The sequence below is a fragment of the Sminthopsis crassicaudata genome, chromosome 1 (assembly GCF_048593235.1).
Source record: "Sminthopsis crassicaudata isolate SCR6 chromosome 1, ASM4859323v1, whole genome shotgun sequence".
Classification (NCBI taxonomy): Eukaryota; Metazoa; Chordata; class Mammalia; order Dasyuromorphia; family Dasyuridae; genus Sminthopsis; species Sminthopsis crassicaudata.
Window position 1 is genome coordinate 267,586,051 of NC_133617.1, and position 25,749 is coordinate 267,611,799.

General features: G+C 34.9%; 1 protein-coding gene across 1 annotated transcript in view; it reads left to right on the forward strand.

The window, feature by feature from the left end:
• The window catches only part of RAB2A (RAB2A, member RAS oncogene family), an 84,009-nt gene that overhangs the window by 12,843 nt on the left and 45,417 nt on the right, over nt 1–25,749 (forward strand). Inside the window, exons 2-3 of the mRNA XM_074278742.1 lie at nt 14,772–14,843; nt 23,403–23,470. Coding sequence (XP_074134843.1) covers nt 14,772–14,843; nt 23,403–23,470 — 140 coding nt within the window. The remainder of the gene's footprint in view (nt 1–14,771; nt 14,844–23,402; nt 23,471–25,749) is intronic.

A 25,749-nucleotide genomic window follows, 5' to 3' on the forward strand; every position in this document is an offset into this window, starting at 1 on the left:
CAGATTTAATAATTGGAAAGACATTCAGTGTTCTTGGATAGGCCGAGCGAATATAATAAAGATGACAATACTCCCCAAACTAATCTATTTATTTAGTGCTATACCAATCAGACTCCCAAGAAACTATTTTAATGACCTAGAAAAAATAACAACAAAATTCATATGGAAGAATAAAAGGTCGAGAATTGCAAGGGAACTAATGAAAAAAAAGTCAGGGAAAGGTGGTCTAAGTGTACCTGATTTAAAGCTATATTATAAAGCAACAGTCACCAAAACCATTTGGTATTGGCTAAGAAATAGACTAGTTGATCAGTGGCATAGGTTAGGTTCACAGGGCAAGATAGTGAATAAAAATAGCAATCTAATCTTTGACAAACCCAAAGATCCCAAATTTTGGGATAAGAATTCATTATTTGACAAAAACTGCTGGGAAAACTGGAAATTAGTATGGCAGAAACTAGGCATGGACCCACATTTAACACCACATACTAAGATTAGATCAAAATGGGTCCAAGATTTAGGCATAAAGAACGAAATCATAAATAAATTGGAGGAACATGGGATGGTTTACCTCTCAGACTTGTGGAGGAGGAAGGAGTTTGTGTCCAAGGGAGAACTAGAGACCATTATTGATCACAAAATAGAACAAGTTTCTGCACAAACAAAACTAATGCAAACAAGATTAGAAGGGAAGTAACAAATTGGGAAAACATTTTTACAGTTAAAGGTTCTGATAAAGGCCTCATCTCCAAAATATACAGAGAATTGACTTTAATTTATAAGAAATCAAGCCATTCTCCAATTGATAAATGGTCAAAGGATATGAACAGACAATTTTCAGATGATGAAATTAAAACTGTTTCCACTCATATGAAAGAGTGTTCCAAATCACTATTGATCAGAGAAATGCAAATTAAGACAACTCTGAGGTATCATTACACACCTGTTAGATTGGCTAAGATGACAGGAACAAATAACGATGAATGTTGGAGGGGCTGTGGGAAAACTGGGACACTGATGCATTGTTGGTGGAGTTGTGAAAGAATCCAACCATTCTGGAGAGCAATCTGGAATTATGCCCAAAAAGTTATCAAAATGTGCATACCCTTTGACCCAGCCATACTACTACTGGGCTTATACCCCAAGGAACTACTAAAGAGGGGAAAGGGACCTGTATGTGCCAAAATGTTTGTGGCAGCCCTTTTCATAGTGGCTAGAAGCTGGAAGATGAATGGATGTCCATCAATTGGAGAATGGTTGGGTAAACTATGGTATATGAATGTTATGGAATATTGTTGTTCTATAAGAAATGACCAACAGGAGAAATACAGAGAGGCTTGGAGAGACTTACATCAACTGATGCTGAGTGAAACGAGTAGAACCAGAAGATCATTATACACTTCAACAATGATACTGTACGAGGATGTATAATGATGGAAGTGGATATCTTCAACATAGAGAAGAGCTAATCCAATTCCAATTGATTAATGATGGACATCCAGAAAAGGAACACTGGGAAATGAGTGTAAACTGTTATTTTTACCTTCTGAATCCAATTCTTCCTGTGCAACAAAAAATTTGGTTCTACACACATATACTGTATCTAGAATATACTGTAATATATTTAACATATATAAGACTGCTTGCCATCTGGGGGAGGGGGTTGGGGGAGGAAGGGAAAAAATCTGAATAGAAGTAAGTGCAAGGGATAATGTTGTAAAAAATTACCCATGCATATGTACTGTCAAAAAAAGTTATAATTATAAAATAAAATAAAAATTAAAAAAAATTTATTGCATATGAATGTTAAAATAAAAAAGTATAAATTGCATGAAGTACAATTTTTAAAATAAAATGCATTTATATTAACACATTTTTGATGTGAGGTTTTCATCAATTTTCTTGTAATAGGTTATTTTATAAAAAAGGACAATTTTATTTCTATTAGGCTGAATTCAAATTCTTATTTTTTCTAAATTCTGGCTCATTGTCATTTTGTCACTAACCTTCATTTTCATTTAGAAATTTAAATTTTTTAATTTAGAATTGTTTTATGGTTACTTGACATGCATTTCTAAGAAAACTGAATAGAAATGGTGACTACATTTTGATTTCATGTATCATTTGTAATATTTTGTAGCTTAAATGTTAGTATGGGTGGGTTGTAGATTATAAAATATTGGGGTGTAAATATTATATAAATATACATCAATATACATCAAGACCTATAGTAATCTAGTATTTGAACCCCCAAATTCCAACTTCTGGGATAAGAACTCATTTCAGAAAAATTGCTGGGGAAATTGGAAAATAATATCAGGAACTCCGCATAAATCTACATCTTACACAACATACCAAAATAGGTACATGATTTGGGCATAAAGGATGATACCATCAAATTAGGAGAGCAAGGAATAATTCACCTATCAGATCTTTGTTTTCATGTAAAATACTGCTTTGGAACTTAATGGATATTTTTGTGATCATGTGCCATATTGGACACTAAAGAATCTAGTCATGGTTCAGTTGTTGTCCAGTGGAACATTTTGTATTGACTTTGCTGGCTACCATCGATGAAATATTAATGTAATATGTAAGAGTTTTCATAAGTTTACCTGACAACCTGACATGTGCAGTGTCAATGTAGTTCACATTTTTTAATCAAATGTCCTGATTTCATCAGAATAGCAGTTAAGCCCCAGTGGAGTTTAGCAAGTAATAGCAACTCTTCTGGGTCCCAGTTTTCCCAACTTTTAGATGTGAAAATTGATTTAATGACAGATAAGGATCCTTCTATCTCTAAAAATATAATTCTATAAGCATATGCTGGAAAAACCAAGTCATCCAGCAGAGTTGGTTTTTATAGGAAGTGGAGTTTTGTTTGTTTTTTATAGGAAGTGGTAGCTTATTTTCTAGAGTTGGGTCAGTCAAGTAGCTAACCACCTTTTCTTTAATAATTATCTTTGTATTTTCATTCTACAGAATTCCAACATCTATAGTTAAATCTAACATTGAAAAACAAGTTTTTCCCCATTGGGAGCTCTGCATTTTTTTTTTAATAATTCATATATTCTCCAAGAGATAATATGGTAATAACCAACTAGAATATTTTCAAAGAATTCTGCTTTTATACATTGAAAATTCACATTATTTTTGTGGGGGGTGGCACATGTTTATAATCCCTAACAGGGAGGCAGAAGCTGGTCAATTGCTTAAAGTCTGGGATTTCTGAGCCATAGTATGGCAAAGCCAGTAATCTGATGTCTGTATTTAGTCCAACATGATGAAGTCTTGAGAGTAGGCAACCTTCAGACTGTTTAGGGAGGGATAAATTGGCCTAGCTCAGATAGTAGGTCAAAGCTTTCATGCCAGTCGATGATGAGATCAAGCCTTTTAGTGTCAGCTCCATCTCTAGCCTGAGAGATACTTTAAAAAGAAAAAAGAATTTGTATTTCCCTTTCTGACCCATGTCATATATTTGCTTCCCCCATTCCCACTTCCTCTGTTCAATAGAACAGAATATAATCATTTTCAGTGTTCTATATGAATTTTATGAACAGTTTATAAAGTAATAAAAATAATTTTATACATGAGTTAATAATTCGCCATCTATTCACCCCTTACTTATCTCATGTTAAATGTTTCGTAGTAAATAATGTTGGAAAATTAAGAATAAGCTTGATTAGAGCACATTATAACAGATAAGCAAATGAAAGCAGCTTTAAAAATAAACAATTGCTCAATGTTTGTCCAATGTTTTGAATTGGAAGTTTCTTTTCAACATATGGCAGGAACTGTATAGAGATGAGACTGAGACATATAATGTCAATGCACTCACTTCTAAAAAAAATAAAAGGCAAAATTGTAGTGAGAAAATAAATTACCTGTTATTATAATGAAATAGAACAGTTTCTTATGTATAATCAATTTACATACCTTTAGACTACTTGATCTTTATGGTATGCTATTTTGTGAAATTTGAATGGACTTAATGACACTAGCAAACTAATTTGATGTTTCTGATATAGATATATTTTATTAGAAAAAAATTTTGTACAAATGCATCTCTGTCCTGGTATATTGCATGTAGTATAAGGGCTTTATTGATTTAGCCATAATAATTCTTCCATTTTGTATAAAGAATTGTTCTGATGTCTACCTTTATAGTTTTTCCAAAATGAGCTAAGGTACCTGAATTTTTCAGATCTCTTTGATTCTATAATGATAGCTAATGATTATATGTCAGGGATATTGTAAGAGGGATTAGTTTTAGGATGTTATTTCAGATAATCTTCAAATAGCTAATGTTACATGATTCTAAGTGACATTTAATCTTCAGATCCTGTATTCTACTTCCCTCAAATGTACTATCTTTCATCAGAAAAATCCATTTACAAGAAATTTAGAGGAAAAAATAAACCTGTGTAGATAGTATGTAGTGCCTTCCCCTTTCTCCTGGGTATACTTATTCACAACAAACTGGCATTAGTTTTTTTCCAACTTCAGTTCCAAAACATCAAAAATTTGTTATTTAGATTTTTTTTTTAAGTGAAATTATGTTCAGCACAACAATTTTCCTGGAGTTAAACTCCATCCATCCATCTATCCATCTATCTCTCTCTCCCTCTCTCTCTTTTTCTTTCTCTTTCTCTATCTCTCTAGATCTCTATAGAGATAGAGACATAAGAATCAATATATTTCTGATGAGAATTAGGTATGGGGTACCCCTTTTGTTCGGCACAAGGATACATAGTTAAAAACAGTCTAGTGACGCTGTAGAGTCCCCTGTAAAGGAATTCACAGGCCTGAAAACCTAGATTGATTAAAAAAAGGTTTATTGTAGAGGTTTGAAAGTAAGGGTAAAGGCAGAAAGACGCCAGGGCCAGAGCTGGTCGCTGGGTGGACAGGAACCCTTACATGGCAGGAAGGATACCATGTTTGGGGCTCCTGCAAAGAATGGGCTCCAGGGTTCCCCTTTTTATAATGAGGCTGTGGGGGTTGGGGAACCTGAGCAGATCATTAGAGTGGGGGCTGGGAAAGGCCGGATATCATTGGAATTCAAAAGGGTGCTTTTGACCAGGATTTGTGAATTAAAGGGACCTCAACCCACATCATATCTACACTTTATGTATATACATATAAGACTTTTCTTTGTATTTTTATTTGTTTATTAAACTTCATTTTAGCAGAGCAAATTGTATCTTTAAGTTTGTTGTCTAAAACCTTAGGGTGTATACATTCACTATGTATTGACGCTTTCATACTAGTGTATCATATAGGCCATTTTGGAATTTTCCTAATAAAATTCTTTTTTATGTTAAGGATAGATTACATCAAATTCCAGTTTAGCAAACTTGTATTTTTATTTTTAATCAACATCTTTTTTCCCCTCTAAAAAATTATATCAACTGAAGCAAGTTAACCTTTCAAAACCTTCAGCAGAAAAGTTTGACTTTGAGTATTAGGCTTGAATTTGAATCTTGTTCTGCCACATAGTACTTGTGTGGTCTTTATTTTTCTGGACATCACTTTCTTGATATATAACTGAAACTCTGCCTCAATAAGGGACTCAGCCCCAAGTCCTTTTTCCCTTAAATGAATTTTAAGTTGTGACTGTTTGAGAGGGGAATGAAGAGAGGACCCCAAAAATCTGAAATCCTTGAAGAAGAAAATCTTCAATTCTGCCTCAGTGAGGGACTCTGTCCCGAGTGACAAACTTGTTTCACCGTTGTTATCTGGGTGGGGTCTTCTCAGTCCTGAAACTCATTGAATTCAATTCAAATTCTAGCTCAAGCTGAAACCCTGCTAGGAGCCAACTTGGGACTCCACCCACGGGCCCCCTTCTGCTAAATCTCTCATTATTAAAGAGCCAAACTAAAACCCTCTCTTTGCAGAGATTCCAAACTTGCCGTCTCTATGCTTGGCATGCTAAGGGCCTCTGTCCATGGAATACTCTTTCCAGTGCCATCCTCTCTTTACCCTCACCTATTTCCCTATGCTTCTGTCAGTATTTCTAACCTTACTTCCAATCCCCATAATAAACCTTTTTATCAATCTGGGGTTTTGAGTCTATAAATTCTTCCACAGAGAACCTCTGCGCTGCCTGAAGGGAGTCCCCAAAACTCCCTATCCTTGTGCTGAATCCCAAGGGGATGCAGGGGAGCCAAACCTCTTGATTTGGTACCCCGAACCCCCGAACCTGCCACTAGACCTTATCATTTAATTCCCTGACCACCAGAAACACTAATTTCATTTTGGTTCCCTAAATCTAACCCTCATCAATATGAAAGAGTGTGATTCTGTTAGCACTCTGCTTTTAAGTCTTTTCGTACTCCATTCTTCACTCAGCTGTCAAATTAATCTTTCTAAAGTGCAGGTCTTGACTATGTTATTCTGAGTCTAACGTCTCTCCTCTCACTTCATTCAATAATCTTTTCAGCTATCTCTAGGGTCAAATATGAGATCTTTATTTAGCATTCAAAGCCCTACATATCCTGCCCCTTCCTATATTTCCAGTCTTATACCTTACTTCCTCTTCCCCTCACTCATCAACCCCCACCTCCCTTGTACTTGGTGACATTTATCTCCCTGATGCTTCTTACCCAAGATACTCTTCCAGATTGGGCATTTTCCATTTGTTCCTCACCTCTCAAATCTCAATCCAAAACATTTTCTTAACAAGCTTTTCTTAACCCTCTTAAAACAAATGTCTTCCTTTCTATGATTATATCCAATTTATCCCATATAGATCTTATTTGTACATATGTATTTTGTTTATTTTATATTCTCTCCCCCTTAGACTGTGAGTTCTATCTTTTGTCTTTCTTTGTATCTTCAGCATTTAGCATATAATAGGCTCTTAAAAATGCCTATTAACTGATTTACAAACCTTCATTCACTAATATTACAGACTGTTAGGAATTGATTTCATTATTCCGTTTTTTGAAAACACTAAGGAAGTCTTTGCCCATCTAGCCCTATGTTACCTTTTCCGTTGTCCATAAATTTTCAAATTTCAAAAATTTCCAGTATTGGCTCAGTAATCATACCTGAAAATTCCCCAAATCATAAAATTTTAAAGTTGCTAGGGACTCAAAATTATTTTACAGGTGAGGAAACTAAGATTTAGACAGATTTACCTAGTGGTGACTGCCTGTAATGATAACTGTTCTGTTGATTTCCTGTTTTCTAGTATTAATAGCTTATTTAAATAAGCCAAAATCAAAAAGCTTGCTGTATATTGACTACATTTACACAAGTTTTTTGTACTATTGTTGAAGGTTCAGAGGGTTAAAATAGTGATTTCCACTCATTCATGGTTTCATTTTTATAATGTGTCTATACTACTTATGTCGATTTATGTGAGTTGTGGAAAGTATTTTAATGTTTACAAAACATATGAATTGTTAATCATTTGTAATAGTAATAATCATATCATAACCACTATACTGACTGTTCCCATCTTCCTTTCCCCCCTTTTCACTTTTTGCCCAAGCTTTATTCAGTCTTTTTTTTTATGTCATAATTTCCTATTATGGTCTCCTGTTTCCACTGAACCCCGCTTCCATGTAAAAAAGGAAAACAAATTGAACAATAAAATAATTGATCATATACAAAACATTCTTTTTTTATATAATTATAAAAAATTTTTTGACAGTAAATATGCATAAGTAATTTTTTTTTAAATAACATTATCCCTTGTATTCATTTTTCCAAATTATCCCCTCCATCCCTCTACTCCCTCCCCTAGATGACAGGCAATCCCATACATTTTACATGTGTTACAATATAACCTAGATACAATATATGTGTGTAAATCCAATTTTCTTGTTGCACGTTAAGTATTAGATTCAGAAGGTATAAGTAACCTGGGTAGATAGACAGTAGTGCTAACAATTTACATTCACTTCCCAGTGTTCCTTCTCTAGGTGTAGTTGTTTCTGTCCATCATTGATCCACAGGAAGTGAGTTGGATCTTCTTTATGTTGAAGATACCCACTTCCATCAGAATACATCTTCATACAGCATTGAAGTGTACAGCAATCTTCTGGTTCTATTCATTTCACTCAGCATCAGTTGATGTAAGTCTTTCCAAACCTCTCTGTATTCGTCCTGCTGGTCATTTCTTACAGAGCAATAATATTCCATAACTTTCATATACCATAATTTACCCAACCATTCTCCAATTGATAGATATCCATTATCTTTCAGTTTCTAGCCAGTACGGAAAGAGCTGCCACAAACATTTTGGCACATATAGGTCCCTTTCCCCTCTTTAGTATTTCCTTGGGATATAAGCCTAATATAGCAGCAATGCTGGATCAAAGGGTATGCACAGTTTGATAACTTTTTGGGCATATACAAAACATTCTGTACTCCTCTCCCTACTGAAAGAAGTGTTATTTTGATGAGATCTAGAATTGGGGTAACTACATGAAATTAGGGTCAACTGAGGTCTAGTGGCAGGTTCGAGGTATAGGGAGTCAAATGGAGCTCCCCTGTAACCCTTTTTGATTCGGCACAAGAATACAGAGTTAATATCAACTGAATTAGATATTTAATTTTAGGACCAAAAATTGCTAGGGAAATGGATCTGTGATTTGACCCTCTTATTGGTGCTCTGCAGTATATGTCTGGGAGTCTGGAGCATTGCAAAGTTGAGAGACTTAATGAGGAATAACTAAGCCTAGATGAGGCTCCTTAATGAGGAGGAATAAAATTAACAAACTTTGGCATCAGATTAAAGGTGAGAAGAGAGATACAGTGGAAAATAAGGTTTTTATGTGTGAAAAGGAGGGGTTTTGGAGCAGCCATAGATTTTTCTAAATTTGCTGATTAATTCTCAAGTTGGTACAAAGAGAATTAGAGACCTACATTCATCTTAAACTGGTCGTCTGGTCCAGTGGTTTCAAATTAAAATAGATAAAGAATCTCTGAATTTTATATTGATTTAAAAAACACAAATACACATTATGCTGTAACTCTATTTTCGTTAAATGTTTCCTAGTTACATTTCAATCTGACTTGGGCAGCACTGGGAATTAGGAAGGAGTTTCTATTTTCAGTAAACATTTTTTTTTTTTTTTTTTTTTTGCCTTATATGTGCCAAGTAGTTTGTTACTAAGTCCTGGAGATATAAATAATAAAAAATAATACTGTCCTGCTGGCAAGGAATTTATAATCTAATTGTAGAAGACACAAAAGGATGCTAGAAGTGGGGTCCTCAGCTGCACCAAGTCTAGATCCTAAACTCTAAAAGAAGTGTTTAGGAGATTAGTGTTCTACCCTTCAGCCCTCAGAGGAGCAGGAGAAGAGAGGAGCCTGAGGAAGTTGGGAAAGTGGTTGCATACCAAAAAAGTGGGAGAGTGATTAAATTGTATGACTTTTTGATTTCTGATAAATAGCTTATCTTGAGGAGCATGTTCTTGATTCTTCCTGATCTAGTATATATATATTATCATATGCTGTATTCACTTTTTTTTTATGGTTTTTCCTTTTTCTGGTTTTTCTCTCCCTGATTAATAAGGTTAATTAATAAGGAAATTTTTTTAATGAAAGTACATGTATGACCAAAGGAGAAAATAAAAATATTAGTACATATGTCTATTGAAATAATCCTCTCATTTCTAACTATGTATCACTATGAAGCTGAATTTTTTCCATATAATAATAGTTAACATTTATCTAGATAGCAGGTACTATTTATACCAAGTGCTTTGCAGTTAGCTCATTTAATCTTCACAACCCTGGGAGGTAGGGGCTATTATTAATCCTGTTTTACATATATTTAAAAATGTATCACAATAGCAGATATGATATGGTATATATTCATAGATACAATGTGGTATGTTAGTAAATATTTGGCTCTCCAGCAAAAACAGCACACCACTTAATTTTTTCCACATATTTAAATCTAGACAAATCAACAGAAATACTAAATATAACTCTGGTTTGTAGGGTTTGCTGATTTCCATGGTATAAATGCTCATACTGAAAAAGCCAATTTGAATTGGTCCTGTTATATCCTTTAATATAATCCCATATTAAAACTCTTTTGAGTTCTCTATAATTTTTAAGGATATAAATGGGATTTGAGATGAAAAAGTTTGAGAACCACTAAACTCTTAAATTCCTCTCAAATTCCCCTCTAACTCTAATGCGTGTTTTCTAGTATTTTATCACAGGCACTGGGCCTGGAGTCATGTCCTACCTCTTAGTCCTTGGACAAGTCAATAAATTTCTGTTTGCCTCAGTTTCTTCAGCATAAAATGAAGCTCATAACTACTGACAGTTTTTGTGTGGAATAAATGAGCTATTTGTAAAGGGCTTAGCAACAGCCTGTGGCACAGAATATGCTTTTTTTCTTCCTTCCATCTGGAAGTTTAACATATCTGAAGAAGAATAAATTTATTTAGCATTCTTTACCCCAATATTTACAGTTTGACACGTTTTTGAATTGCTTCTTCCCATGTTACATCTTTTCAGTTTATGTATATAGAGCAGTCCCAACCTGCCTCCTTGGTAACTTATATTTATTTTTGAAAAATCAAATATCTGGACTTAAAGTCTAATCTTCAAAATAGAATATTAGAAGTATAGGAAACTAAAAGGGACAAAGTTTTAAACTGCTTCCTGTAGGGCAAAGTTTCTTAAATTGGGGATTGAGACCCCATTGGAGTGGAGTAACAGTGTGTGGGTTGTGAAAAATTTGGCAACATAAAAAGTTCTGAGCACAACGACTTAAAAATAATTTTAAATCAACAATGAATCCCATAATCCAATGGGTTTTTGGTGGGTTTTTTTGTGTTTCATCTAATGATTTCACTGCGTCCTTGGTTTTAACATACAACATGGTGCACTTGCACTGCATGGGTACAAATTGATGTTAAAAATACCTTGGCTCAAATTCCAGACAGTTTCATATATAATTTCTTGGGTGAATAAGTCATAGAAAGTTCCCTACCATGAGGAAATTTAGATTTCAATCAGGGCTAACAAAAATCAGAGCCTTTTTGCTTATATCTATCCTTTTCTTACTTCCCACATTTCCAGTCTTTCTGGTTGCATTCAGTCACTAAAGGGAAATCATCTTTTCATCAGCTAAATGGTATAAGCTAGAAGAAGGTTTGAATTAAAATCTATCCTTTGACACTTCCTAGGTATGTGACTTTGGGCAACTTGATATAAGTCTAGCCTTCCTCATCTGTAGGAAGATCATCAATACATTTTAGGATTGTTGCAAGCATAAAATGTGATGTTTGTAAAGCACTTTTCAGGCCTTAACACACTATATAAGTGTTAGCTGTAGTCATTCATTAATGATTATGGCAAAGGAAAAGAAAAGGATATTGAGATATGGAAAATGGACAGCTCATGACTGATGGCCTTTATTTTCTCAGTAAAGAAGGAAATATGCAATTTTGCTGAGCAAGTATAAAACTTCCTTGTTTGACATAACTTTTTAGAGTCATAGATAGAGGCCTTAGCTCAGGATCACTTAGTTCATAATTGTCTGTGGCAGAACTTAACCTTTCTTCGTGACTGCAAGCCCAGTTCTCTGCCTTTTGTCACCTAGTTCTTATTTTCCTTTTCTATTCAGAAAACCACCATCCTTTCATTCACTAACAAGCAAGGTTTCCATTCCCACACAATTTTTAGGAGCTATGTATTTTGAGCTCAAACTACTGTTTGTTTCAGCAGCAGTTTTCAGACTTTGTTGTTAAAATGTAAAAGTAATTTCCATTTTTCAAAAACCATTTAACTGTGCAAATAACAAGCTTCCTACTAAATTTCAAATTGAAAGTGATTGCAAAATGACACTTTTTTCCCCCTGAGGCAATTGGGGTTGTAACTTGCCCAAGGGTCACACAGCTAGGAAGTGTTAAGTGTTTGAAATGATATTTGAACTCAGGACTGGTTCTCTTATCTACCGGGCCATCTAGCTGCCCCCCAAAATGACATTCTATGTTTGTGGCAGCCCTCTTTGTGGTGGCCAAAAACTGGAAACTACGTGGATGCCCATCAATTGGAGATTGGCTGAATAAATTGTGATATTTCAATATTATGGAATATTATTATTCTGTAAGAAATGACTGACAGGATGATTTCAGAAAGGCCTGGAGAGACTTACATGAACTGATGCTGAGTGAAATGAGCAGGACCAGGAGATCATTATATACTTAAACAATACTGTATGATGATCAATTCTGATGGACGTGGCCCTCTCCAACAATGAGATGAACCAAATCAGTTCCAATAGAGCAGTAATGAACTGAACAGAGCGAAAGAACTCTGGGATTTGACTGTGAACCACTACAAAATTTCCACTAGAATTTCCAATCCCTCTAATTTTGTCTGCCTGCATTTTGGATTTCCTTCACAGGCTAAATGTACATTTTTTCAAAGTCTGATCCTTTTTATTCACCAAAACAACTGTTTGGTCATGTATACATATATTGTATTTAATTTATACTCTAACATATTTAACATGTATTGGTTGACCTGCCATCTGGGGTGGGGAGGAAGGAGGGGAAAAATTGTAACAAATGGTTTGGCAGCTGTCAATGTTGTAAAGTTACCCATGCAAATATCTGGTAAATAAAAACTATTTTTTAAAAAATGACATTCTAGAGACAAATATCAAGAGAAGAATCTAATAGAATTATATAAATGACTTCCAAATGATGGATATACTTAATTAAAATCATATACTTGTGGATTGATATCAATATTTGGCACTACTTATGTCTATGATAAGACAGATTCTCTGTCCAATTAAGAGGTAGGTGCGTATACTGTGAGGTCTAGGTGAAATTCCTAGGGGAAAATATATCAGCTCCCTAACAGGTGAAGAGGTCCAAGGCAATAAGAAGAGTGAGGCATGGACAATTACAATGGGTTCAGAGATTGTATTCCCATTCAGTGGAGGTCCCCTCCTCAAATGTAATTTGAGGTCTCCCTATTATCAGCTGTCCACTCCAATAAAGGTGGTGCCACAGAGCTGAGGGGAATGCCTCTAGCTATGAGGTCAAATGGTCCAGTATGACCAGCAAATATTTGATGCGACCCACTGGTGACAGCTCGTGAAGTCCACCTGGATGCTTTGGAATGGTCTAATTCCTGAAGATAGTTTCCCTTTCGGGACCTGGTGTTGAGCAGCTTTGTTAACAAGGCAGCTATCCACTAGTTATCAAGCCATAGTATATAGGTCGGGGAAAACATACCTTGTCAGCACAGCATCACACAGGTTTTGACATTCCAGTGACTGCCCTGGTGCAGTTGCTGAAGGACCTGCCTCTTAATTGCTTTAATCAGGACCTCTCTGCCATCAGATAAGAGCAATCTTCCTTCCTAGTTCTCAACTGCTCTGAGAGTTGAGGCTTTCTCTTTTTTCCTTCTGGGTAAAGTGGGATAGAGCAGACTAAGGGGAAGTACAGGTATCAAGGCCATTATAAGAATAATCTCCTCGTTTCCAGCTCCCTTGGCCTCCTCATCTGCTAATCTATTTCCCCTTGCCTCAAAAGAATTTCCCAGCTGATATCCCTTTACATGTTTTCCAGTGTCTCTCTGACTAGCTGTATGGTGGACCAGTTCTTTACTATCCTCTCCATGAGATGGTTCTGTTCCAGGAGGAACAGAGGAGGCAGAATTAAGATTAAAGGAAAGCCACTGGTCTTCTTTGCCCCCCTCTTATTTGAGCAATAACTCCCAGAGCCACCCTTCCACCCCTCCTTCAGGTGGAAAGGTTTTTCCAAGGTGGGGAGAGCCAATATAGGTAAATTAACAAACGCCTTAAATCCTCAAACTTCTGATCACTCTCGAAATCCCACATGATTGACTGGGCTTTTCTCCTGTAGGTGCTTACACAAGGGTTTAGTGATAGCTGCATAAGAATTTACCTATCCCCAACAATCTTACTAATCCCAGAAATTTGTGTAGCTCTTTCTTGCCTATTCAATGTATCTTACTATACCATCATTAAAAACATCCCTATTTGTGTAGGGTAGCTAGTACATGACATATGTAAGAATTCTGAGTAATCATTCCCTCAGATCTTCCTCCTTCCTCATCTTGCTTATCCTCATCTTCCTTCCTCTCAACTTAAAACTATCCAAAAAAAAGTATTATAGGATTTTTTGGGGATTTTGTGCTATAGTGATTTCCCCTTAATCTCCTCCCCTCTACACCCCCAACACACACAATTTCTTTTTGTCCTTTGTTCTTTTAACAAAGAACATTTAAACAAAACCCACTGAATCTTGAGCTGTTCCAAGATTGATCACAGTGCCTGGTACATAGTACTTAATAAATGCTAATTGACTGATCAGTCAGTTTACTGACTGCTTATTACATTTAATCAGAGCTCCACTCCCGTTTAATGTTTTAATTAATCTTATTGTAGCTATATATATCGTTCTTGTGGTTCTCTTAGGTATGTTTCATAATGCCTTCTAATGTTCATATTGATTTCTGTTTATTATTTCTCATGGTGCTTTATATACCAAAGTTTGTTAAACTATTTCTCACTCAATTGAACACTACTTTTTTCCCTGGTTATTATCAAGAATGCTGCTATGAATATTTTAGCAAATAGTCCTTTATTTCATGTGGATTTTTAAAAGAATTTTGAAATAAATATGATGCTTTATAAAGGTCCATATTATTTAGTGGATCATGCCTTAGTGTTCTTCCTTTTGCTTTTATTTATTTCTATTTTTTAATACTATATACCAACAGTAATTAAGACATATATATATATATTTATCTTTCAGGTGTTGGGAAATCATGTTTATTACTACAATTTACAGACAAGAGGTTTCAGCCAGTGCATGACCTTACTATTGGTAAGTTTCATAAGTTCATAGTTTAAATAAAACTGAAGGGGTGGGAAACATATAAACACTTTGAAAATTAGCACAAACAATGGTTCCCATTCCCCTACAGCATCAAATATAATCTATTTAAATCAAAGCCTTTCATAACCTGGTCCCCTTCTACTTTTCCAGCCTTACACATTTCTCTTCATATATTTTATGATCCAGTGACACCAGCATCCCCTTTGCTGATCTCCTTATAAGACTTCTATTTCCTAACTGTATGATTATTCCCTACAATTGGAATTCTCCCTTTCTTGGTCCTAGCTTCCTGATTTCTTTTGATTTCTTCAATTTCTAACTGAAATCCTTCTAAAAGAAGCATTTTTTGGTCCCCTTAATGCTAATGAGATTTGAAATTGCCTCCATTTTTCCTGTGCGTTGTTTTGTTTGTACAAACTTGTTTGCATGTTGTCTCTCCCATTTTAAGTTCTAGGCAAGTATTTTTCCGTTTTTGTTTCCTCAACATTCAGCACAGTGCTCAGCACAAATGTGCTTAATAAATGATTGTTGACTTGAAGAATTAACTTATTCATTCTGGAATCTAGAACAAAATCAAGATGGTAGAGAAAAAAAGTTGCCAAGACACAGGTTTAGCTTGAAAAAATTTCCCAGAAGAGTTTACAAAAGTGGAATAGGGCTATCTTCATAATGAGTGCCCAAAAGTTTGATTAAAAGCTGGACATGATTTTTGTTCATTTGCACTTAGATTAAGTATACTCTGGCTCTTCTAGCTCTAAAATTCTGTGGGTGTGAAATAGAGTACTTTTGAAAGGTACTAAAACTAACAAGTAGGAGGCACCTAAATCAGTGCTTTGAAAAAAAGTCATAAATTCATAAAAACTCATAAGCTTGAGAAATTCTAAGAATAGGAGATAAGGAGTGACTACATTCCAAATATGGGGAACCACTCTATAGAAAGGCTTGGAAGCAGAAAATGGATTGTCATGTAAAGGGAGTAGCAAATAGTTTAGTTTGGAATGTAAAGAATATGAAATGAGTCCAAAAACGAACCTAGTTTCTTTGGAATTTTTCTTGAATTTTTTTTCCCCAAGAAAAAAGGAACCTTTTTTTTCTATCAGGACTGAATAAGAAAATTAACTGTTTAAACTTTAAAGAGAGGTTTTTCTTTGTCTTAGTAGGCCCCTAAATATTGTGTGGCTATTTTGAACAGAATTTCTATCACTTCTTGGTAATATGTGGAAAAGGTGATTATTTGTATGAATTAATTTTACATACCATCACTTTGATAGTTATTGTTGTCTCTTTTTCTCCCTTTTTTTGTCCTAAAATTCTGAAGACAACAAAATAAAACCCAAGTTCTATGTCTTACTTAACTCCCTCTGTGACTAAAACAATAGGCTTCTCAGATCAGCCTTTGGTGTCTTTCAGTTGCTCAAATGTACTTAGCTTCCATATTTTCATTTGACTTCTGTGTTTATACTTAATAGTTTCTCCTCATCTTGGTCTTTTCTTCTCCAATTCCTGAAAATCTTCTATGAAAGCACCTGTTTCCACCTTTGGAATACAGTTTAGCAGATTGTTATTCTTGGTTATAAATCTTAACTTCAGTCTTTTGGAATATCATATTCCAAGCTTTCATCTCCTTATATGTAGTTGTGGGGTAACCTTGTATGGCCCTGCCAGTGGTTTCTTGCTAACCTGAGTTATTTCTTTCTTTCTTTCTTTCTTTTTTTTCTTTTTTAATTTTATAATTATAAATTTTTTTTGACATTATATATGCATGAGTAATTTTTTTTATAATATTGTCCCTTGTATTGATTTTTCCAGATTTTCCCCTCCCTCCCCTAGATGACAGGCAATCTTATATATTTTACATGTGTTACAGTATAACCTAGATATAATACATGTGTGTAAATCCAATTTTCTTGTTGCATGTTAAGTATTGGATTCTGAAGGTATAAGTAACCTGGATAGATCTGAGTTATTTCTTTTATTTATGGCTGCTTATAATACTTTTTGCTTTGTTCTAGAAGCTCTGGATTTTGGTAATAATATTTCTGGTTGTTTTAAATTTTTTCCTCCCTGGAGGTGAACACTATAGTCTTTTTTTGTTTTCTGATTGAATAGTTCTTCTTTGACCATTTATCATTTGAAGAATGGCTTGATTTCTTAGGGATTTCAGTCTGCATATTTCTAATTTCAAGTCCAGCATTCTTATCTGCTATATCGTAGTACCTTTCATTTTTCTCATTTGATTTTGGTCTTTAAAAAAAAAAATTAATCAGATTACATAGTGAGTTTCTTTATGAAAATGACTCCCCATTGGAGTGTACTCTCCAAAGTTTCACTTTAGTGATGATCAAAAGCCAAATTGCAATGGGGGGGGGGGTTGCCTCTGAGTAGTCTTTTTAAAGGACTCTATTGTTTACCTCCTAAGATAAGGAGGGAGCTAGAAAAGGTAACCTAAAGATTGTCTGCTTTATTTAATCTAAACCTTTAGTAAGATAGTGCATTATTATAGTAGTCCAGATGGCCACTGAATTGGACAAGAGAGAATGGATAGAGTGATTTAGCACAAACAGGATTTGGCAATTGAAGGATAAAGAAAAAGAGGAGAATCAAAGATTAGAAAAGATTTTTGTGAAAATTTTTCACCAAGTCTACTCTTTAATTCTGTTTTCATATGACTAATGGTAGTTGTATTTCTGTCTTGCAATCTGGCATAAAATAGATTTGTTTTCCATGTGGTGTGTTTACTTTGAATCTTTTCTTTTAAACTTTCTCCTATGTTACTCATTCTAACATTAAGAACATTTTGGTATTGAACAATTAAACTAATTCAGGATTAGTTAAATATATGTGACCATTTCTTTCTTCCACCAAAAATCACAGTTGAGATTAATGCTGGGAGCCATTTCCCAGTATGAGCAATGGAGAGATGGCATTCTGGCACCATGCCCTTCCCTAACCAACTATAAGCAATTGTCTTTGTGGATAGCATCTGGCTCCCTAAGGCCTAGTGTGTCCTCTTAACCTTCCTCTACTGTGAATTCTGTGTAGCACATCGTCTATTAATGACTTGGTAATATTTGATACTCCCTTTTAGCAGGAGTCATCTCATAATTCTGATAGGCCTAGGAATAAGTACAGATTAGCATTAGTTAGGGAGAGGAAAATATAATAATCTATTACAATTATTAACAATAATCATGTCTTAATTTGTCATTCACTAGTTGCTCCTCAAATTTTGGATACTGAATTAGAATTTTGATAAGTAAAGTTAAAAAAAAATAGTTGTTTTTTCCACTATATTAAGTGGTACTGTTCTTCATTATGACAACAGGTACTATGTTTTTCTGTCATCACAAGTAAGGAGCAAATAATTTAAATTTATTTTTTTCCCAAAACATGTAGAATTTTGTTGACCCTCCAGTATTGTTATAGAGAAAAATGTCCAGGTGTTGGTTGATAATAATGGAAAACTATTATTTGGATCATTGTAATAAGGCAGTTAATTGAGGCTAGTATCAAACCACAAAACATATTCTGCAAAATGCCTTTTTTTCCCCTCTGAGGCAATTAAGGTGACTTGCTTAGGGTCACACAACTAGAAAGTATATTAAGTATCTGAGCAAAATGCTTTTTGCATGTTTAACCTACATTAATTTGTCCTTATCCCAAGAAAATCCCAGATGATTAAGCTTGACAGCTTCCTGGATTAATAACATCTCTGCATTCTTGACATTAGAAGCTTTTAAAAGGTGAAGGTAATGGTTATTCCTAGAATAACCAAATATCATTTATGTAAGGCTTTGTCATTTCTGTTACAGGTAAGATTTTTTCCCCCCAATTCCTCATTGAATTGAATACTCTTTGTTCACCTTGATTTTACTAACATCCTTATAGTCCCTTACCACATAACAATGTCAAACTACAGATCTACTTGTTTCTGTTGACTTTGTTGGTAAGAATTCTTTGAGGTGTTTTAGGAATAGATAGGTGTAAGAAAGTAGTATATTGAAATTTTAAATGAAATTAATTTGAAGTTCATAGTTTTGACAACCCACTAACATGTTTCAGTTTTAAAAAGGAAGAATTTTCATCCCAACAAATTACTGAGATTCCTATTTATTCATTAATTTATATATTTTGTTGTATATACTTTCTTTTTGTAATGATATATTCCCCAACTATAGGTAAAAGGAATTTTTTTACATTACATTAAAATTTTTGAGTTCCTCCCCATTCCCAAAAACAATAAGCAATTTGATACAAGTTAAACATGTGCAGGCACCCAAAACATATTTCCATATTAGTCATTTGTGAAAGAAAACAGACCCAAGTAATTTTCCCATCCAAAAAAAAAGTGGGGGGAAAAAATGTGCTTCAATCTGCATTCAGACTCAAGTTTTCTTTTTTTTTTTCCCCTGGGTAAGGTTTTTTCATCACAAATCCTTTAAAATTCTCTTGGATCATTATATTTGACTCAGCTTTCTATATGTTTAACAAATGAGTTCCTTTTTAAAAAAATTTTCTCCAGTTACATGTAAGAAGTTTGTTATACATGTACATTCTTTTCTTCCTTTCTTTCCTTCCTCCTTTTTTTTTTTTTTCCTTCTTTTATATATTTCCTTATGAATCATGTTGGGAGAGAAAACAAGGGAAAATCACAACAGGGTTTGTGTTGATTTGTTCAGTCTCCATAGTTCTGTCTCTGGATGCAGATGGTGTTTTCCAATAAAAGTTTGTTGGCATTGCCTTGGATCATTCACTGAACGGCTGAGAAGAACCAATTGTCTGTCATAGTTACTGTTGCTGTGTAAAATATTTTCCTGGTTCTGCTTGTTTCATTCAACATCAGTTCATGTAGATCTTTCCCAAAAGGAGACCTTTAAGAGGGGAATTTGTTGTTTAAAAAAAATTAACATACTTTTAAAGAAATGACTGTATTTGAATAATTTTTAAAAGCTTTATATTTTTATAGGCAATAAGGGGTAGAATGGGTGTCTCGGTTTCTTTATCTAGGATCGGAATAACATTTACCTCCCAGGATTGTGAGGATAACAGTATTTTACATAGAGAGCGTCTTTCTTAAAAAGCACTTATTTACCTGTATAAATGCTGTTATTATTACTAGAATTATTATATTACCTCCATACCAACACTGCCACTATTATTACAGCTATGCATAGAATGAATTGAGTTTAGCTAATATGTCTTTTAAATTATTTCTTAATTTCTGTTTCTTCCTCAAGGATCTCTGGTTAGATTTTCCTCATTACAATGATACAGAACTCTTGGTGGTCATCATTTAGACTCCATTTCCTTTAAGCCAACCCCCACAATGTCCCACTGTAGAGTTATACATTGCTTCCATTGTGTTTTGTGGAGTACTCCATGGGTAACAAACGTATTTTCATCTTAATTCTTTCCTTTTTCCACCTTTCCATTTCAGGATCCCCCTGAGACCTGACTTCCCTCCTAAGTTTCTCCCTGGCTTCCTAACTTTCAGGTCAAGGTGAGGGGATAGAAATAGTCCTTGCTTCCTTCTCACTGTTGTTTCCAAGTTTCCCTTTTACACTGTCATTCAATAATCTTCTCTTTTGAGGTTCACTCAATCCATATCTGTCAGCCAGGTAAAATTCTGTTAGCTGTTGTCTACTGCCCTCCAATACATTGACCTTCTTGGCTCAGTGAGTTCAGTACTTAACAATCTTTCTACTCAGTACCTGTCCTCATAGTAGAGGAATTCAGCATTCATATACATCTCACAATGTAACCTTACAGTTTCTCAGTTTAGTTATTTTATATGATCTATTCCTCTATTTCGCCTCAGTTACACACAAAGATAATCATATACCCTTGATCTTGCCATCATCCACAAATCATAAATGTGAATTTCTCTTATCTGGTCACAATTTATGATCATTTTTCACTTTCTCTGCCTTGCAACTCCAGGTACAGTTTTTAATACACATAGTAATTTTCAATCTTTTCGTTCTTTCTAAGGACATAATCCCTATATTAACCATAATTTTTTTCCTTCCCATCTTGACTCCTTGGTGAACTAATTCAAGTGTACACTGTTCTTTCCTCTTGAGTCCCTTCTTTCTTTAAATTGCTGAACTTGCCATGCATGTTCAGTCCCAACATCCTCTGTCTTAATTTCTTATACACCTGCTATTTTAAGGGGGAAAAGAAAGAATTCTATAATAGTTACGAAACCATGCTGACTAGGTCCACTACAAATTTATGTAACATAAAATCAACTGAGCCTTCACTGTTGTAAGGCAGTTTTTTAATAGCTCATTAAATACTTAAGTGTCCCATTCACCACAGTTCTAAACTTTTCTGTCCCTTCCATTTCCCATGTCTCTCTCTTTTCTGTTTCAGCTAAGACCATCTTACTGGGGGGGGAAAAATGAGGCCATTCCCCAAGAGCTTCTTCCCTACTTCTCACATCAATCACAATCCTTCTCATTATCTCTTCTTTAATCCCTGCCTCACATTAAGAGTTTCTCCTTGCCCTCTTCATGAACCAGTGGTCCCATCCTATTCTCTCTCTCTCATTCTTGCTTATTTTCATTCTTTTCCAGTCTGTTGGCTTTTGCTATAACCCAGAAAAATCCATCCTTTAAAAACTCACTTAATCCACCTATCATCCCCATCTGTTTTTTGTGGCTAGACTCCTTAAGAAGGCCTTCTATAAAAATGCATGCACTTCCTTTTGACTTTTTTAATCCTACAATTCCAATGTTTCATCTTACCATTCCATCGAAATTATTCTTTTCCAGAGTACCAATACTTGATTGCCAAACTTAATGGCTTTTTCTCAATCCTCAGCCTTCTTTTCTTCAGCTTTTCTTCTATTCTTGATTACCTTCTTCTTGATATTCATTTCTCTAGGTTTTCATGACACCAGAATTTTTGAGTTTCCTACTAATCTAATTCATTCCTCAGTCTTCCCTGCTGAGTCTTCAACCAGGTTACATCCAATAATCATAAGTATCAGTTACATAAAGCTTATAAAATACCTCCTTATAACTTAGCTTTCTCTTTCTCTTGTTTTTTTTTAGACCTTATACCACCCTCTACCATACTTTTCAGTTCAGTTGTACTGACCTAATTGTTCCTTGCTGGAGATTTCTGGATGCATTTTCACTGTCCCCTTTTCCTATAATGCTCTCCTGCCTCATCTTTATATCCTGGCTTCCCTGGCCTCCAGGGTAAAATTCCACCTTCTACTGAAAGCCTTTCCCAGTCTTTTCTTTGTTGATTACTTTCTATTTATCCTATCCATAACTTTGGTGCACATTGTTGTTTGCATGTTGTTTCCTCCATTTGATTTTGAGCTCTTCAAAGGGAGGGACTGTCCTTTGCTTTTGTATCTCCAGCACTTGCTTTACTCTTCAGGATACCACCACTTTCTGTTGTTTCAATTGTATCCAACTCTTGGTGACCTGCTTTGAGGTTTTCTTGTTAAAGGTACTGGAGTGATTTCTCATTTCCTTTTCTAGATTATTTTATAGATGAGGAAACTAAGTTAACTGACTTGTCTAGGGTCACACAGCTAGTAACAGTCTGGTCTCAAATTTAGGTCCTTGTGACTCCAGATGTTTGTGCTCTATCCACTGTGACATCTTGTTGCCCTCAGTCTCAAAGTCTGAGTAATGCTATACTCTTCTCTTTTTTTTCTGCCCCCAATATATAATCATTTTTAAGTCCTGTCATTTCTTTCTATTATCTCTTTATTATATCTCTTCCTAGACACTGCCACTACAATGATTTTCATTTCTTCATACTTTAACGATTCCACAAGCCTTGTCTACATAGATTGTTTTTCTCCTCCTCCAGAACATCTTCCATCAGCTGTGTCACTCCTACTTATTCAACTCCAGAGGAGTGTTCTGATTTCTTTCAAACCTGTTCATCACTCCCTTCCTACACCTAATTGATCTTTTAGTCTTATACCACCATCTTCCCCACCCCAATTGCTCCCAAATACAAAAATATACTTCAGCTTCTTTATTAACTCCTTCCTCAGGAAAAATCATCTTCAGGCTCTCTGAGCATTTTCATTGGCTATTCCATATCTGGAACACTGTTATTTTCACCTCTTTGTTTCTCTCAAGTCTCAATTAAAATACTTTCCTGATCTTCTTTAATTTTAGTTCCTTTTTTTATGTTGATTTCCAATTTATCCTGTATGTAATGCTTGTGTGTGTGTGTGTGTGTGTGTGTGTGTGTGTGTGTGTGTGTGTGTGTGTGTGTGTGTTTATATTGTCTCCCCACTATGAAGTTCTTAAAAGGAGGGGACTTTTACCACTCTTTATATTCCCAGCTCTTAGTATAGGACCTAGAGATCATAGTAAGTGCTTAATAAATATTTGACTAACTGACTGACTTTATATTTGTCAGCATTTCTGCCTTATAGTCTTTGATTACATAGTCAGTGTAGCACATAGCATAGCATTGCTTGAATATATAAATTTATATTTTAAAATTTTGTGATGTCATACTTTCCTACCAGTTTGTGAATGAATTTTTTTTTTTAATTCTATTCAGGTGTAGAATTTGGTGCTCGAATGATAACTATTGATGGAAAACAGATAAAGCTTCAGATATGGGATACAGTAAGTATAGCAAAAGTACATTGCATCTACCTCATGTTTAAAAAGTATTCATTGATTCTGCTTTTTGTCATAGTTTGCCAGCTGATTATCCTCCATTTGTGGCTCAGCATTAGAATTGGTACTAGAAAAAGCTTTGTTTTTCCTCTTCTCTTGAAATATTTTGATCTGCTTTCAGTTAGTGAGCACCCTGAATTATCAGGGATATTTATGTTTATCTATCCTGTAGAAGGGATCCTGTGTCTTTGAAAGTCTACCACTTATAATATTGAGTTGGGGCTCAGCACTTACTATTTGTACTTGAAGAAAGAGTATCCCATGGCAATGATGGATTCTGGAAATATTCAACACGTTATCATTAGGTGTGATTTCTTTCTTGTGGGTACCCCCTCTATTAATGCAATTCTAAAAACACCTCCCCGTGACATAGAAAATGGTCTTTTTGACTGTGCTGTGGCCAGTCTTCTGATGATCAGCCCATATTACCAATTACATATTGGATATTTCCAACAGAACATCTCCATCTCTAATTGTTCAAAACAGAATTCATTATCTCTTCTCCAAAACCCACCCTTCTTTCTTGCTTTCCTATTTCTTTCTAAAGTACCCACCATCATTTTAATCTTTCAGGTTCACAACTTTTGAGTTATCTTAACCTCTCTATTTTCTCATAATTTTCATATTTTTTTATTGTACCTCCGCATCTCCTATCTGTCCTTTCCTTTCCATAACATCCTAGTCCATGCCTTCACAACCTTTTCCATAGACTATTTTAATGACATTGCCTCAGATCAATTCTCTCTTCAGTTCCTCCATATAGTTGCCAGTGATAATCCTAAAGCACAAGTCTGATCACCTCATTTCCAGGATCAAACACAAACTTCTTTGGCATTTACAATCTTTTATAATCCTGCTTTAGTCTCTCTGTCTAGGCCTGTTACATATTACTCACCTTTGTGCTCTCTTCAATCCACTGACCTATTTTCAGCTTCTCACATAGTACCTTCTCTCTTCTATCACTGTGTGTCAGGACTGATTATCCTTCATTCCTGGAATGCATTCCACACTCACCTCTAAATCTTAGAATCCCTAATCTCTTTCCAAACTCATCTCAAGTGCCCCCTCCTATATAGGCATCTCCCCACCCCATTTACCTTGGGTTTTTTGTTTGTTTGTTTTTTAATTTATTCCTATCTGTACCTGCTTCCTGTTAGTATGCTAGATATTAGCTCCTTGAGCTCAAGGAGCATTTCATTTTTGTCTTTGTATCTTCAGTGCTTGGCAGAGTGCTAGATATAGTAGTAGATGTTTAATAAATACTTGAAGTAGATTTGTGAAATGACCAAGCAATATCCCAGTGATTCGAGCTAGCGCCGACACAAACCCTGTCTTTTAACATCAATATATGTCCCATATTGTCCTGTCTGTGAATTCTAAAGTATTATAATATCAGAAAAATCTAAAACACTGTAATTACATACACACATATATAGAACTATAATTTATAATACATGAAATATATGAAACTTAATTTTTAAGAATGACAACATATAAGAGTTTATATACGTATAGAGCAATTAAGTACAAGTCTGGTCATCAGATTTTTTAAATGAGGTATACATATAGTATACAAGCCCCTGGTTTGATTTTTCCTTTTTTAAATGGCTGAAATATTATATTTGTTAGAAACAAACTGACTCCAAAAGTCAGATAACATAGAAATTTTAGAGTCCAGAGGACTTTTCCAGCCAAAAGTACTATCTCTGATGGGAAAAGGGAGCACTAGGTACAGAAGCAGACAAGCTGTTAGTTCATTGCAGTTCTTCTCCTTCCCCCTGCATCCCCCCAAAGAATGGGTTGCATACATCATTTCTTACATGCTACTCCTAAACATACCCCCCCCTTGCTACATACATCCCATGTTATGTTATTGAGATTCTAATTCTATACGGGGTATATCAGCTTACATTCACGAGCCTTTTTAAGCATTTTAAAAAAGCCTTTTTCCCAGTCCTTGAAACCTGCTTAGTTTAAACCAGTTCCTAACCTAGATGTGTTTGTCAAAAGTTTGAAGCCAAGCAAGTGAATCTCCTAAAAGTTCATTGGTCACATATCTTACATTGAGTTAATTTACAACACTCTCTGGAAACTTAGCTTTTCAGTATTTCTGCTCACAGTTTCTGAGGAATTGAATTTTAAATGTTCTATGGAAATTTAACCCCAGTTTATCTCTCACCTATTGACTGGTCTTATTAAACTCCAAGGATTAGGTTAGTCACCTT